Genomic DNA, 13,102 nt, shown 5'->3' on the forward strand with positions numbered 1-13,102 from the left:
TCCCACGGGGCTCGCCGAGGATGTTCACCCTCAACGAAGTTCGTGACCGCGGCGGCATCCTCCTACTGCTCACGGTCACCTTCACCACCTCGTTTGACGCGCGCGAGCTCCTCAGCCAAGTCTTTTGGTGCGGCTGTGAGGCCATCTTCTTCACCGTCTACAACATCTACACCAACTACGAGAGCATCTTCCCCACTCCAGGCCAGATGCACTCCCTTCCCTACGACGAGGAGGAGGAGGTGTGAAGATGAAGATGGTGTTGAAGGGGCGCGCGCGGCCAAGGTGGAGAAGGAGGGAAAGAAGAAGATGTTCAAGCCCGGAGTCAAGCTCGTCATGTTTCGTTTTTTATTTTGTTGCTTTTCTATGTCGTGTCATGTTTCGTCATGTGTCCGTGAACTGTCCGTGAACTTATTATTGTAATGGTACGGTGTGTTGCATATTATCTAAGTTATTAGGGTTTATATGTGTGTTAAAAAATGTCCGTGCTCAAACATATCATTTCTTCCCTAAACCAAGTCATGAAGTTCGAGAACTTGTGATGAAAACCCTAATGAAATTCAGAGGGGGTGAGAAGCCCTCTGTTTCATTCAAAAAAATAAGTCATGAACTAACATGCAAATTTATTCCCTTTAAATCTTAAACCAAGTGCCACTCTAACCCTAAACCAAGTGTCACTCTAACCAAAATCATGTGGCAGTGCAAACATATGTTTTCAACCTTCCAACCCTCCAGAATTTCAGTGCAAAACAAAGGAAAACCACTCTCACGCGTGTGCAAACATTCACGGTCTCACTATTTTTTTTGACAAATTTCACAGTCTCACTATGTATACCTTCCTTCCCTACCCATGTCAAAGTCTTGCCATCTGTCCTAGCGGTTACCAGCGCAGCCCTAAACACCACAAACCCACGCGGTCCTGGGTTCGAGTCCCCAGCCACACCAATTTTTTGTGCATTTTCCATCCTTCATTTTTTAGACAAATTATTTTTCTCTCAATGCAATGCCCTTAAAAAATGTTCATTTATTTTGGAACGAGGTGTAAACCTCTACCAGAGCTGAGGCACATTTTCCATGACATTTTGGTCTTTGATTTAAATCACGGTGTATTTGAATTGGATTAATTAACAGCTCCAAAAAAATTCTAACCTTAATTGTTTGGCTCTGGAACAATTCAATTAGCTTCCACAAAAAGTTTCAGCATTATGATTTACTGCCTAAATTAAATCGGAATAGAAAATAGAAAAATACGCAAGAGAACCCCCGAATGGGCCTAATTGGATGTAGTTGGCCCATTAGTCTAGCCTGCACTTGGCTCTACGCTTTGAATTTGGCCCAAGAGCAACCTTTTTTTTGACAGAAAGGCAGAGCAGAGAGCTGCATTTCATTGATCAAAAGTTTCTTAATTCCTCATTTCTTCTCCTTTTTTCAACATATTTAAATTTTGGTCACTTCTTCTCTTTTTTTCAACATTTAAACAACTTTGACCAACATTTAAACTAGGTGAATTTCTCATACAATTTCAAGATTACAAATTCCTCCATAATTCATGCCTTTCCATACATTTTCAACATTACAACCAGTGCGATTACCATACCTACAAATGCACAAAAGTATTTGCAAATGGGTATTGGTAGTGCTTGATCTTCAAGCTTCCTAACCTTCTTCTTCAACATCCTAAGCTCAATAGCTAGCTCTCTGCCAGTGCGTGCTTCGCCCTCCATCTCTTCTTCCGGAGCTCGTGATGCGGTCACTGCCGTTCGTGGTAGCATGCGCAACCATTCTTCATGCTCTTCTTGCAGTTCATTCATCAGAGTCTTGGCCAGAGCATCGACCCAAAGAAAGAAGCATGTCACCTGCATGAACACCAAACAGATCAACCCATTGCTCAAAGATCCCGACCATGAAAATGGTGCAATTTCCCCGATTCTTACCCCATTCTCGCTGCACACGTAGAACGTACGATTATGGTTCCTCGGTGTGTGAGAAACCCTCCGATCAGCGCCCGCCCGACACCGCGGATAGACGAAGACAGGCATGTCCACACGCGTCTGGCTCTGCATCCGTGAGGTGGCGCGGGAGCTTGAGGAAGACATGGAGCTCGGAGCCGAATGGGATCTCAACGTCGTCGCGCCCTCCACAGCTAGCTTCCCACCGCCGCGCCCTCCACAGCTAGCTTGCCACCGTCGTGCTCTCTCTCTCGTCGTGGTCACCGCCGTGCTCTCTGTCGCCGTGGTCACCGCCGCTGTCGCCCGCTTATATAGCACACCCGCCAACGGCTCTCTGCCGGGTCCCACAAGCCACGCGTGCAACGGTCTGAATAAAATTGGTCGTCTCTGCCGCCTGGTCCCGCCTGTAAGGTCCGAGTCAAAAGGTTGACCTGACGGAGACGGCAGAGTTCACGGAACGAGTCGGTGCGCACGGACTAGGGGCAAAACTGAGCACAATTCGCATCTGAGGGCAAAACTGAGTACATGGACACCAATGAGGGTAAAAGGATAATTAACCCATTTATGATCACCCAGTTACGTTGTGACATTTGATAGCACACAAGGTATTCCTCTGGTATCCGGGAGTTGCATGATCTCATGGTCGAAGGAACATGTATTTGACATTGAAAAAGCAGTAGCAATAAACTGAACGATCATATGCTAAGCTAACAGATGGGTCTTGTCCATCACATCATTCTCCTAATGATGTGATCCCGTTATCAAATGGCAACTCATGTCTATGGTTAGGAAACCTTAACCATCTTTGATCAACAAGCTAGTCTAGTAGAGGCTTACTAGGGACTGGTATTTGTTTATGTATCCACACATGTATTTAAGTTTTTGGTCAATACAATTCTAGCATGAATAATAAACCTTTATCATGATTTAGGAAATATAATAATAATCATTTTATTATTGCCTCTAGGGCATATTTCCATCACGTAAACCCTAGTTTCTCATAGCGATTTGGGGGGGAGGGGGAGGGAGCGGGTGTGGTGGTAGATACGGCCGTTAGGGATTTTCAGTTCCTGAGGAGGCGCGTTGTCGTGTTTTGGAGAAGTCCAAGTCGGGTCGGCGGCCTATGATGGGCCGAGCGCAGGCGTTTGACTGTTAGATTGGGCTTTGATCATGTAGTAAGAGCGACTTCAAGCATGTCGACCCATTTCGTCCGCTCGTGTTCGTTTGGATCAAAACGGACACAAAAACCAGCCCAATGCACTGACCCAAATAGATGCGCATCCACTTTTTGTCTGCCGGGCAATTCATTTCAGGCCTAAATATGGACCTCGCATGCGTCTGCGCGAACATGAGGCGGACGCGCGCGACGTCCGCCTACTCCTCCCTCCGGCCTGCAGGTCGGTGACTCATATGTCATTCTCTTCCTCCCATCAACAGCCAGCACACCCAGCCGCCCCACCCCGTCACCGCCGCCCCCCAGTTCGGCGGGACGGGGGGGGTTGTTTTTTGTTTTTTACCCAGCCCATTGCGCGCAATAGTGATCAAACTAGGGACCTCCTAGTGGAGAACGCGGGTACCTCTCCACTCGAAAGATGAGATTGGTGGCTATATTTAGAATGCAAGTATGTAAGAACTATCAACGACAAAAGATCTATTTCTTTTTGGGGAATTTCAAATGCAATTTTTTTTAGAAAAGTGAATATTTTTTTAAACACAGACATTTTCAAATTTGTGAACAATTGTTTAAAGCGTGTTTTTTGGAAACATCTAATATGTTTGAATGATTTTTTTAAAAGGGAGATTTTTGCAAATTTTGACAAATTTAATAATGTTAAAGTTTTTGAAAACATGGTACTTTTGGGAAAATGGGATCATTTCTTGAAACTCTGAACAGAATTTGAAAATCCAGATTTTTTTGCATCAATAAACATTTTTTAAACTCCAAACAAAATTAGGAAAAGTCAAACATTTTTTGAAAAATTGTAATCTTTTCTTAATTTGTGAACAAAAATTGAAAACAGGAATATTTGTGAACTTCTGAACAATATTTGAAAAGTGAGAACATTTTATAAATTCCCAGACATTTATAGAAAGCAAGCATTTTTTGAATTTGTGAACAAAATTTGAAAACAGAAACATTTTTTGCATCTCAGAACCATTTTTGAAACTCTTAATAAAGGTTGGAAAAGACAAACATATTTTGAAAGTCATGAATATCTTTTTAGAATTTGTGAACGAAAATTGAGAACGGTGGTGCACGTAGAAAACTGTTTGGCGAAAGGAATACAGGCAAACTCGGATACGATTGTATGGTGCAAGGAAAAGCCTGTTTGGCGCGTGGTGCACGTACCGGCTCAGTTGGGTCTCATGTCGGAAACGGGAAAGGAAAGGAACCATCGCCATATATACCCGGGAAAGCCCCCGATCTGCTCCCAATCTCAATCTCACGAGGTTTTAGTCAGCTACTAGTGCGTAGCGACACGAAAGCAGCCCCCGCCGGCTCGATTCCCTCAACAAACAAACAGGGAAAACAAAAGCAGCGGCCGGCTCGATGGCAGAAGAGGATTGGATTCCAGTCGGGATGGAACAGGAGTACTTCCCGTTCCAGCCGCAGACAGAAGAGGAACTTCTAAACGAGATGCAACCGGATGAGTTCCCGTTCCAGCCGCGGGCAGCAGAGGATTTTTTGATCGAGCTGCAACAAGTGTTCGAGCAGCGGGCAGAAGAGGATTTTCCAATCGTGAAGCAACAGGACGAGCGCCCATTCGAGTTCGAGCTCATGCCGATGGAGGAGCTGCCGGAGCTGCTGCCGCAGGACCAGTTGGATTCTTACCTGGAGCACATGATAGAGGGGCTACCCCAGGATGTTATCGACAGTTTGCAGCCGGCGGATCCCGCGGAGGAGCCATGCCCGCCGCTAATCTAGGGTTCTTGTAATTTGTTAACTAGGGTTATTGTATTGTATTTAACACGACAGTTGGCTCGCTAGTCTTGTGAGAAATCGATTTTTTTTATAACGATCGATTTGTTTAGTTGCTTCTATAGCTCGCGTGTGCTCTGTGCTGGGATTGATTGTCTTTGCGTGTTTGACAAGTTTCTTTGTATCTCACCATCGGATCCATGGCAAGTAATGTACTGTCTGCTTTGTACTTACTGACAAATTGATTAGGCACGGCGTGTTGAAATCTTCGTCCTTCTTATCCTTCTTATTCGGTGTAACTCACTCTCTCCTAAGAGCTACAGCCGGGCGTATCCTCTGATTTTCGATGAGGATGGTGTGGACGCATTCATGGCACGTGGTGTCGCTCCTGAGCGCCGCCGAAGGGCCCAAGTCTGACTATTTAAGCCGGGCGGCAACCCCCAATCCTAGCCGCATCCCATTTCCCTCCCCTTCGCGTCCCCACACACCCATCCTCTCGTAGTTCGTCGTTCGCAGCTCTGGCCTGACAGCGGATAACCACCTACGTTGTACTCACTCTGGAGCCCCGGCTGCAGATGGGCACAGCGTGCCGCTTGGATTGCAGCCACTTCCTCGGGAGTCTCCAGAGGAGGAGCAGGCGTCGAACACAACGATGGAGGAGGAGGAGGAGAAAGGGGCGGAGCCAACGCTTCCGGTTGCCCATGTCGGATTTGGAAGAGCTTACCCAAGCAAAGGTGTTAGGAATGATCTTGACATGCAGGTGGGGGCTAGCCGGGACGCGCGTCTATGCGTGCGGTCAGCTGGCACAGCGTCGATGTGCTGGCCGAGTCTCCAGGCAAGCATTTTGGGCAGCGGACGTGCAACCGTGTGTGGCTCTAGGCGGAGCCACTGTCCACCGCGGCCGCGACATGAGAGCGCAGCTATGACATGCCGTGCGCATTTCGGTGGTTCCGCTGGTTTTGCTGCCGTGCCGCATGTGGCGTATCCAAGGTTGCATGGTCCAGTTCATTTCAAAATAAAAATAAAAATCCTGCATGGTTCGCGGATGATCACATAACATTCAACAAGACGGTTCAACGGAGGGAGTAGTAAACTGCTAATCTGGCTACCAAAATGCATAAAAAAATCAACATGGATGTAGAATGCAGCAATCAACAACCAAAAAAAAAGTGGGGATATCGGCACTTTCAGCACAAATTCATCCTGAAAGCTACATCGAGTTTAATTTCTCCGAGACTCCAAAAACGCTATACAACAAACATCATCGTTTCCTAGCACTCCAAATGTGAAGTGGCGAACAAGAGTGCATCACTTGGCACCTTTCCTTAATAGAGCTACTGTACTATTCTGGAGGAAGCTGTACACACTGTACCGTCCGAAATGTTCAGAGAGACGAAGGTAAACTGCTAATCGTTGCCAAGCCATCACTCTACAGTAAAACTGCGGACGCATTGACGCTACTGTCCCAGGTGAAGAGGGTAGCTTTCTTGTCTGATCCTATACTTGCCTCCTATTCAGCATCAAGATATGGAAGCCTCGGTCAGCCATGCCCTGGAACCAAGTGATAGAGGTCAGAGACCGTAAGCAAAATAATCAAGTCATAGGATCAGGAGGTGGTGCACAGAAGATGAGCACTGATACATTATCATATACTAACACTAATTTCCTCAAAACCCAATATCATACAGCACAATGGCCGCTAGAGCATATACTACACGTGAGAACACATGTGAAGATAACTCAAAGAAGATTCTATTTCAGAAACAGCTCGGCATTTAAGATTGCCCAGTGCACCAGCATATATATATCATGGTAGAATGAGTAGATTTTACATGATGATAGAATAAGCTTCTGCAAGTTCATATTTCTCATGGTTGAGTATGGAACAGAACAGAACAAAAGTGCTTTTAGCCATCATGAACAGTTCATATTTTTCTACATCATGAAACCAGCTACAGGAACAGAACATAAGTGTTTTTAGCCTGTCGGTAGCTTCTGAATCAGTATAAATCTATCTTTAACTGTCAGCAAACTTTAAACCACTACAGGCAGCAGCATGCCACTGGCAGCGCATGATTTGAACCCGAACACAAGACAAAGGTATCAAACGGGATGATTGAACACGGACCACAGACTGATAAACCAACTAATTCAAAGACAGATATGGTGATCAGCCCTATAAACTGCGTATTTAACCAATTGAATAGATTAATACAATACTTATGTTCATTTATCCTTATGTAGCATAATTTAAATACATGAATTAGTACACGGTATTATGCAATCACATTATAACTCTCATGTATTTTCCCATTAAGCATTTGAAATATCACATGCTACCGGCACAGCAAACTGACAAACACAATACATCAGACAAGCAAGTCAAACTGCTATTTCCTCAATTCCAATAATTTGTCATGTGAGCACTGTGGCGAATGTACATATAAAGAGAAAAGGCATAGTTCCATTTTGCAACGGCAGAACAAACGTTACGGGTACTGCTAAATAGGAGTGCAATTCTCACCTGGTGTACCCAACTCGGAAAATCACGATGTTGATGAGGTCCTCTCTACGGAGCAGGTCAGAGAACAGATAAAATCAAGAATTGTCATTGAGTGGGGTCTGGGACTAAGGTTGCCTTACAGTCAGCTCAGCTCGAAGATATAACATGTCATCAAGTAAAAATTGACTTGCTTCAGAAAAGACCTGACCCCAGGACATGTTAAAGAGATCTCGGGATCCTAGTTGATTACTTTCGCTGGTGAATGTCTTGATATGTCTGAAGTTAGACACAAAGTCACCAACAGCTTTTGTTCTCGCTGCAAATTTGAACTCTATGGTTATTGGCACTGATACTCCTTTTTCGACTGCCAAATACAGTCCGAAACAGTGAATCCCCAGTTGAGCATTAACAGTGCGCTGTACAATGAGGAAAAAGGAGTGCCCTGCAAAGTCGAATGCTTGTGACCTGATACTTCTGGATGGAGAGAGATTGCTGCACTCCTCAGATTTGAGATCCATATAAGCAATACATCGGTTATGGGGACGCTCCAATTCAATGGTCTTCACTGGTTTGTGCTTGTATGTCCGCTCCAAAAAACTGCAATGGATATCTGATATGGCAGGAAGGACTCTGTGTGGTGAACTGTACTTGTACAGAAGAGCTGAAGCCACAATATATGCAGAATGACGAGCGTCCAAATGCGAACAAGACAAAAGCCATCGCAATTTTCCACAACTCATCTGATTGAAACGCACCATTGGAAGCAAATGGTTGATCAAGATCCTACGCCTTTCTACTGTTTCTGGGTAATTGGCAAGAGCCCACTTGAGCAGAAAAGCCAAGACCAAGTCCTCTGAAAAAACCTTCAAGTTGTTGCTTGAGAATATAGCTTTAATTCCTGATAGTGGCATTTCCAGAAACTCAGTTTCAGACCTGAAACAGGATCAAATTAAACATCCAGTTCATATATCAAGACAGCAATGCCAAATTTATCAAAAATGTGATAACTCACATTGACAGGTTTTTGTACTTGTCAGCCAGAAATTCCTGGGCTGCTGCTTTCACAGGCTGAAGGACATCTGACATTGGGACTGAGCACTCATATTCAAGATACACAAAAGCTAATTCTTTTGTCATGGGTAGACTAATCAACAGCTGGGTACAATAGCTCATGCAATCGACAACCTCAAATCTATCAGCAACACACATAACTTTGAGAACCAGGACAGGATCGCTTGTCTTAATTGTTCCACTGTAAATGAAGTGCAAAAGCTCTGGGAAGGCTTCATCCTCTATCCAAGTAAAGTGAAAACATAAGTACTATGAATTAACAATAGTTCAGTTCAGAAATGCAACAAAAGGCACAGCTAACTGTGTTAGAATTAATCCTTTTATGTGCACACTAGTATGGCCATGAAAAGGGAAGCATGCTAATTATATAACTTGCCGCCAAAAACCCAAATCGTTCAACTTGGGCAACTGCATCCATTAATTTAGCTAGCGTCCATAAAGATACACTGCATAAATGTCTCGACAGGCTTGCAGTAGTAATTAGACAAAATGCATAAGAAGGAATACATCCAAGCGCAGACAGAACACTTCACCTTAGTTTACTATACTGTAGAATCTAACCAAGTTGCTAGCAGTTCATACTTCACTTCACAACATTCAGACATCACTGTCATCACAAATTCACATGAAATTAATGAGGGCCCTTTCCTCTAATTTCTTCCTAAACTTTGGCACTTATCTCCTAATCACCTAGCCTGACCTGATACAACTTTGACATAAGTAAAAATATGGAGGGCCAATTCCTTTATTTCTTCCTGAAATTTGGCATTTTACAACCTCATCACCTAGGTTCTGATCTACTCCTTCCGATCCGAATTAATTGACGCAACCTCTATACAACATTATAGAGGTTGTAAAGAGGCTGCGTCAATTAATTTGGATCGGAGGGAGTAATAAAATTTACCATAAGGAATACATTGACAGTTCAGAATTTATAGCAATGAATTACGAGTAGTTTTGGCATTTGAGTTTCAGTTGAAACGCCTTGAAATATCTGAAGTAATACTTCACAAAAGGCTTTCTACAGTAAAATTAAGTAGCTGTAACGGTACCATATCAACTATTTATTGCTGCAATATAGAACAGACCTGTAGCAAAATATGACCGTCGCAGCACTGATTTCATAGACATGATCAAGCATCATCTATAAACAAACTATGCCAAGTCATGTACTTTTCAACAGGCCTATAGCTAAATATGACTGTAATAGCACCGCTATCATAGACTCGATCAAGCACCATTTACAAACAAACCCTGTTGAGTAATGCACTTTTAATCACTACACAATTTTTTTTAAATTTAGTGCGGCAGTGAATTCATTTTTACGCTTTCTGATACCATATGATGCTTGCATGATGAGGGGAAAAGGATTTCTTCCAAATTGGATTAAATAGGTTATGCAATCTGTCCAAGGGGGTCCAGGGGGGGGGGGGGGGGTTTACACAAGAAAGAAAGAATGCTCAAGATGAGTTGAGTTGACACATTACCATAGTCCATAATCCTTAGTGTTATTTCCTTGAGGTTCGATTCTTGCATTCCGTTCGAGAAGAGCTAAAGAGCATAAAGTTAAGCTCAGCCTGCTGACTATAGAAGATGCATTTCAGAAGGTCTGACGATTACCTTGTAAAAGTACGGGCTTTTAGAAGCAAGTAGCAGGGAGCTGACGTGAATATGCTTTACTCTTAAAACAGGTCTGCCAGTGGAATCACCTACGAAATACCAAGATCAGAGAGATAAAAGGTCATGTTTGCTCATTAAATATTTTAGTTTACATCAGAAAGGCTAAAAGCTAAAAACCATCACTGAAGGGAGCCGTTGAATTTGCAACTGTTTATGACAAATTGATATATAACAGGACGGTTATAACAGTTTAAATCCATCACAAAAGGGAACGGTTGAACTTGCAGGTGTTTGTGACAAATTGATATATAACAGAAAGGTTAAAAGTTTAAAACCATCACTATAAGGAACGGTTGAAGTTGCAGCTGTCGTACCATGTTCACCAATGACAGCTAAATTATTTCCATCTGATTCAACCTCAGAGCTGCGAGGTGCAGATTCTGCACATGGAAATGACAAAAGAAAAGTCGCTTCGTCAGGAATCACAGTGGCTACATGGATTTAACTAAACACGTCAGATGATTACATAGATTTAATCTTTTAGGTGTCACTATGAGAACCTCTGAGACAAGATTTTTATCAAAACCGCAAACGACTACTTCCCCTAGACGTGATTCATGATTCAGAAATTAAATGCATAACCAAATGGTATGGTAAAACATTACAGTACGATGATCAACTCAAACAGGATGGCGAAACAAATATGAGTGTGCCATGGACAAATTGATATTTTATCACGAGTGATAACTTCGAACAAAAGGACCAAAACACCTAAATAGTTGCATCAGTTGAGTTGTTAAGGGGAGTTGATCACTCGCTGCTTTCCCCCATTTGAGTTTTACTAATCAAGTAATCAGAAATGGCGACAAAATTAATCATGGACACAAAATTTCTCCACGTGTCAATATACGGTCAATCTTTGGGTCTGACATGTCAATAAACTAACTCGATATAGCAGGGAAGGCCACAAGCTGGATTCTCATGTCAATCTACTGAAGGTGCCATCATTCAATACGACATCTGGTTTGCCTTTTACAACAGGAGTGTCTCTACATTCTAGTAACAATCAAGAATGGCCACAAGTAGTTACTATCAACTTCCCTCACAGAAAGAAAACACCCCCTAGTCCACGATAATGCAGAGTACATATCAAAGGGGTTCGAACCTTGGGAGTGTTTGAACATTTGGGTTGCTTGCGAACTTTTGGTATCCCAATTCCCAAACCCGAACATTTGTTTCTTTGCAAACAAAGAAGAATTGCACAGTGAAGGCGAGGGAGGAGAGGGGAGAGGGGAGCACACACTACGCACCGTCGTCTTGTCTGCGGCGCTTGCGAGGTCGCACCGACTTGGCCGAGGTACCTCCCAAGCCGAGCCCCGTCTCGAATATGCTACGCGGCGAGTCGCAGGGCGATCCTTCGCCGACGAACGGCGCCTCGCAATCCTCGGCCGCTATCTCGAGGCGCAGAACTCGATCGGAAAACGCCGCGGAATTGAGCGCAAACTCGAAACTCGACGCAACCCCTGGCGCCAGCCCCGGCGGCCTCTCCTCCCCGCCGGCCATAGCCTCCGCCAGCTCCTCCGGGCGTAAACCCTAATTTCTCGAGGCGAGGAGAGGAGCGGTGATTTCGATTTGGGGGCGAGGGGGCGGGTGTGCTGGTGGATACGGCCGTTGCGGGTTCCCGAGGAGGCGCGTCCTCTTGTTTTGGAGAAGTCCAAGTCGAGTCGGCGGCCTGTGATGGGCCGACCGCAGGCGTTCGACGGAAAATCTTATTTGACGCTAACTGCGTCAAAATGTCGAGAATTCGCACAGGCCACCCCCAACGGGCTCGAGAATTGGACCGGCCCACTCCCCCACAGCGAGGCAGCCGGTTTTGGGAATTCTTTTTTTATGTTTTTCTGTTTAAATTCTTTTTTCCGTTTTCTGTTTCTTTTCTCCTTTCTTTTCCTTTTTTCGTTTTTTTCTTTTTTCGTTTCTTTTGAAATTGTTCGGAAATTTCAAAATATGTTCGTGTATCCAAAAAGGTTCAAAATTTTATAAAATGTTTGTGTCCATAAAAATTGTTTGGATTTTTCAAAAAACATTGGGCATTTCCAAAGATGTTCTTGTTTTACAAAAAGTGTTTGGAATGTTTTTGTTCAAATTTTTCACAAGTTTTAGAGAATGTTCCTTTTCTTTCTTTTTTGTTTTTGCCTTTTTAAAATTTACTTTTATTATTTATTTTTGTTCAAAAATTTCAAATTTTGTTTAGATTTTCAAAAACTGTTCCTCTTATCAAAAATTGTTTGGACATTCCAAAAATGTGAAGGAATTTCAAAATAATTTCATGTTTTTAAAAAAATAAATACAAAAAATGTTCCTATTTTCAAAATTTCATCACAAATTTTAAATATGTTAGTAGTTCCAATTTTTTATTCGGAATTTGATGAAAACTTCCATTTTTCAATTTTTGATCATAGATTCCAAAAATGTTCGTAGATAAACTTTTTTGTTCGGAATTTCATGAAATTTTTTAATTTTTTTTCAAATATTTGTTCAAACATTCGAGAAATGTTTGTGGTTTCAAAAAAAATCATGTATTCAAAAAAATACTCTTGTTGTTGAAAATGTGTTCAGAAATTCAGAAAATGCTTGCATATTTTCAAAACATAGACTAATTTGAAATTGTTCAGAAATTAAAAAAATCCCTTTTTTATATTTGAGCACCAATTTTAGAAGTGTTTGAGTTTCAAAAAATGTTTGTATTTTCAAAAAGATATCCAAATTTTAGAACATGTTCAAAGATTGTTTGAAATATCATAGATTCAAAGATTGTTCGCATTTTCCAAAAATGTTCGTATTTTTCAAAATTTGTTCAGAAATTAAAAAATGTTCCCATTTTCAAAATTTGTTCAGGGTCGAAGCTTTTAAAAATTGTTCAGAAATTTATAAATGTTCCAATTTTCAAATTTTCTTCACAATTTACAAAATGCTTGCACTTTTCAGAACATTCTACATTTTGTTCGCGTTATTTAGAAAATGTTTAGGTTTTCAAAAATATTG

General features: G+C 42.5%; 1 protein-coding gene across 1 annotated transcript; it reads right to left on the bottom strand.

The window, feature by feature from the left end:
• Positions 1 to 6,019: 6,019 nt before the first annotated feature.
• On the bottom strand, positions 6,020 to 11,725 carry LOC125531367 (BTB/POZ domain-containing protein POB1-like). Its single transcript, XM_048695781.1, has 7 exons — positions 11,371 to 11,725; positions 10,435 to 10,500; positions 10,061 to 10,149; positions 9,928 to 9,991; positions 8,382 to 8,661; positions 7,391 to 8,302; positions 6,020 to 6,417 (listed from the first exon to the last, which is right to left on the bottom strand). The coding sequence occupies exons 1-6, from the start codon at positions 11,621 to 11,623 to the stop codon at positions 7,495 to 7,497; spliced, it is 1,560 nt and encodes a 519-aa protein (XP_048551738.1). The 5' UTR covers positions 11,624 to 11,725; the 3' UTR covers positions 6,020 to 6,417; positions 7,391 to 7,494.
• Positions 11,726 to 13,102: the final 1,377 nt, after the last annotated feature.

This window comes from Triticum urartu, unplaced genomic scaffold, assembly GCF_003073215.2.
Source record: "Triticum urartu cultivar G1812 unplaced genomic scaffold, Tu2.1 TuUngrouped_contig_6987, whole genome shotgun sequence".
In the NCBI taxonomy this organism is placed as follows: Eukaryota; Viridiplantae; Streptophyta; class Magnoliopsida; order Poales; family Poaceae; genus Triticum; species Triticum urartu.

Excerpts from the sequence above, each read along its gene's own strand:
- LOC125531367 (XM_048695781.1), bottom strand. The coding sequence starts at position 11,623 with ATGGCCGGCGGGGAGGAGAGGCCGCCGGGGCTGGCGCCAGGGGTTGCG. Across the intron at positions 10,501-11,370 it reads GCGCCGCAGACAAGACGACG|AATCTGCACCTCGCAGCTCT; the intron begins GTGCGTAGTGTG and ends TTCCATGTGCAG. Across the intron at positions 9,992-10,060 it reads AAAGCCCGTACTTTTACAAG|CTCTTCTCGAACGGAATGCA; the intron begins GTAATCGTCAGA and ends TATGCTCTTTAG.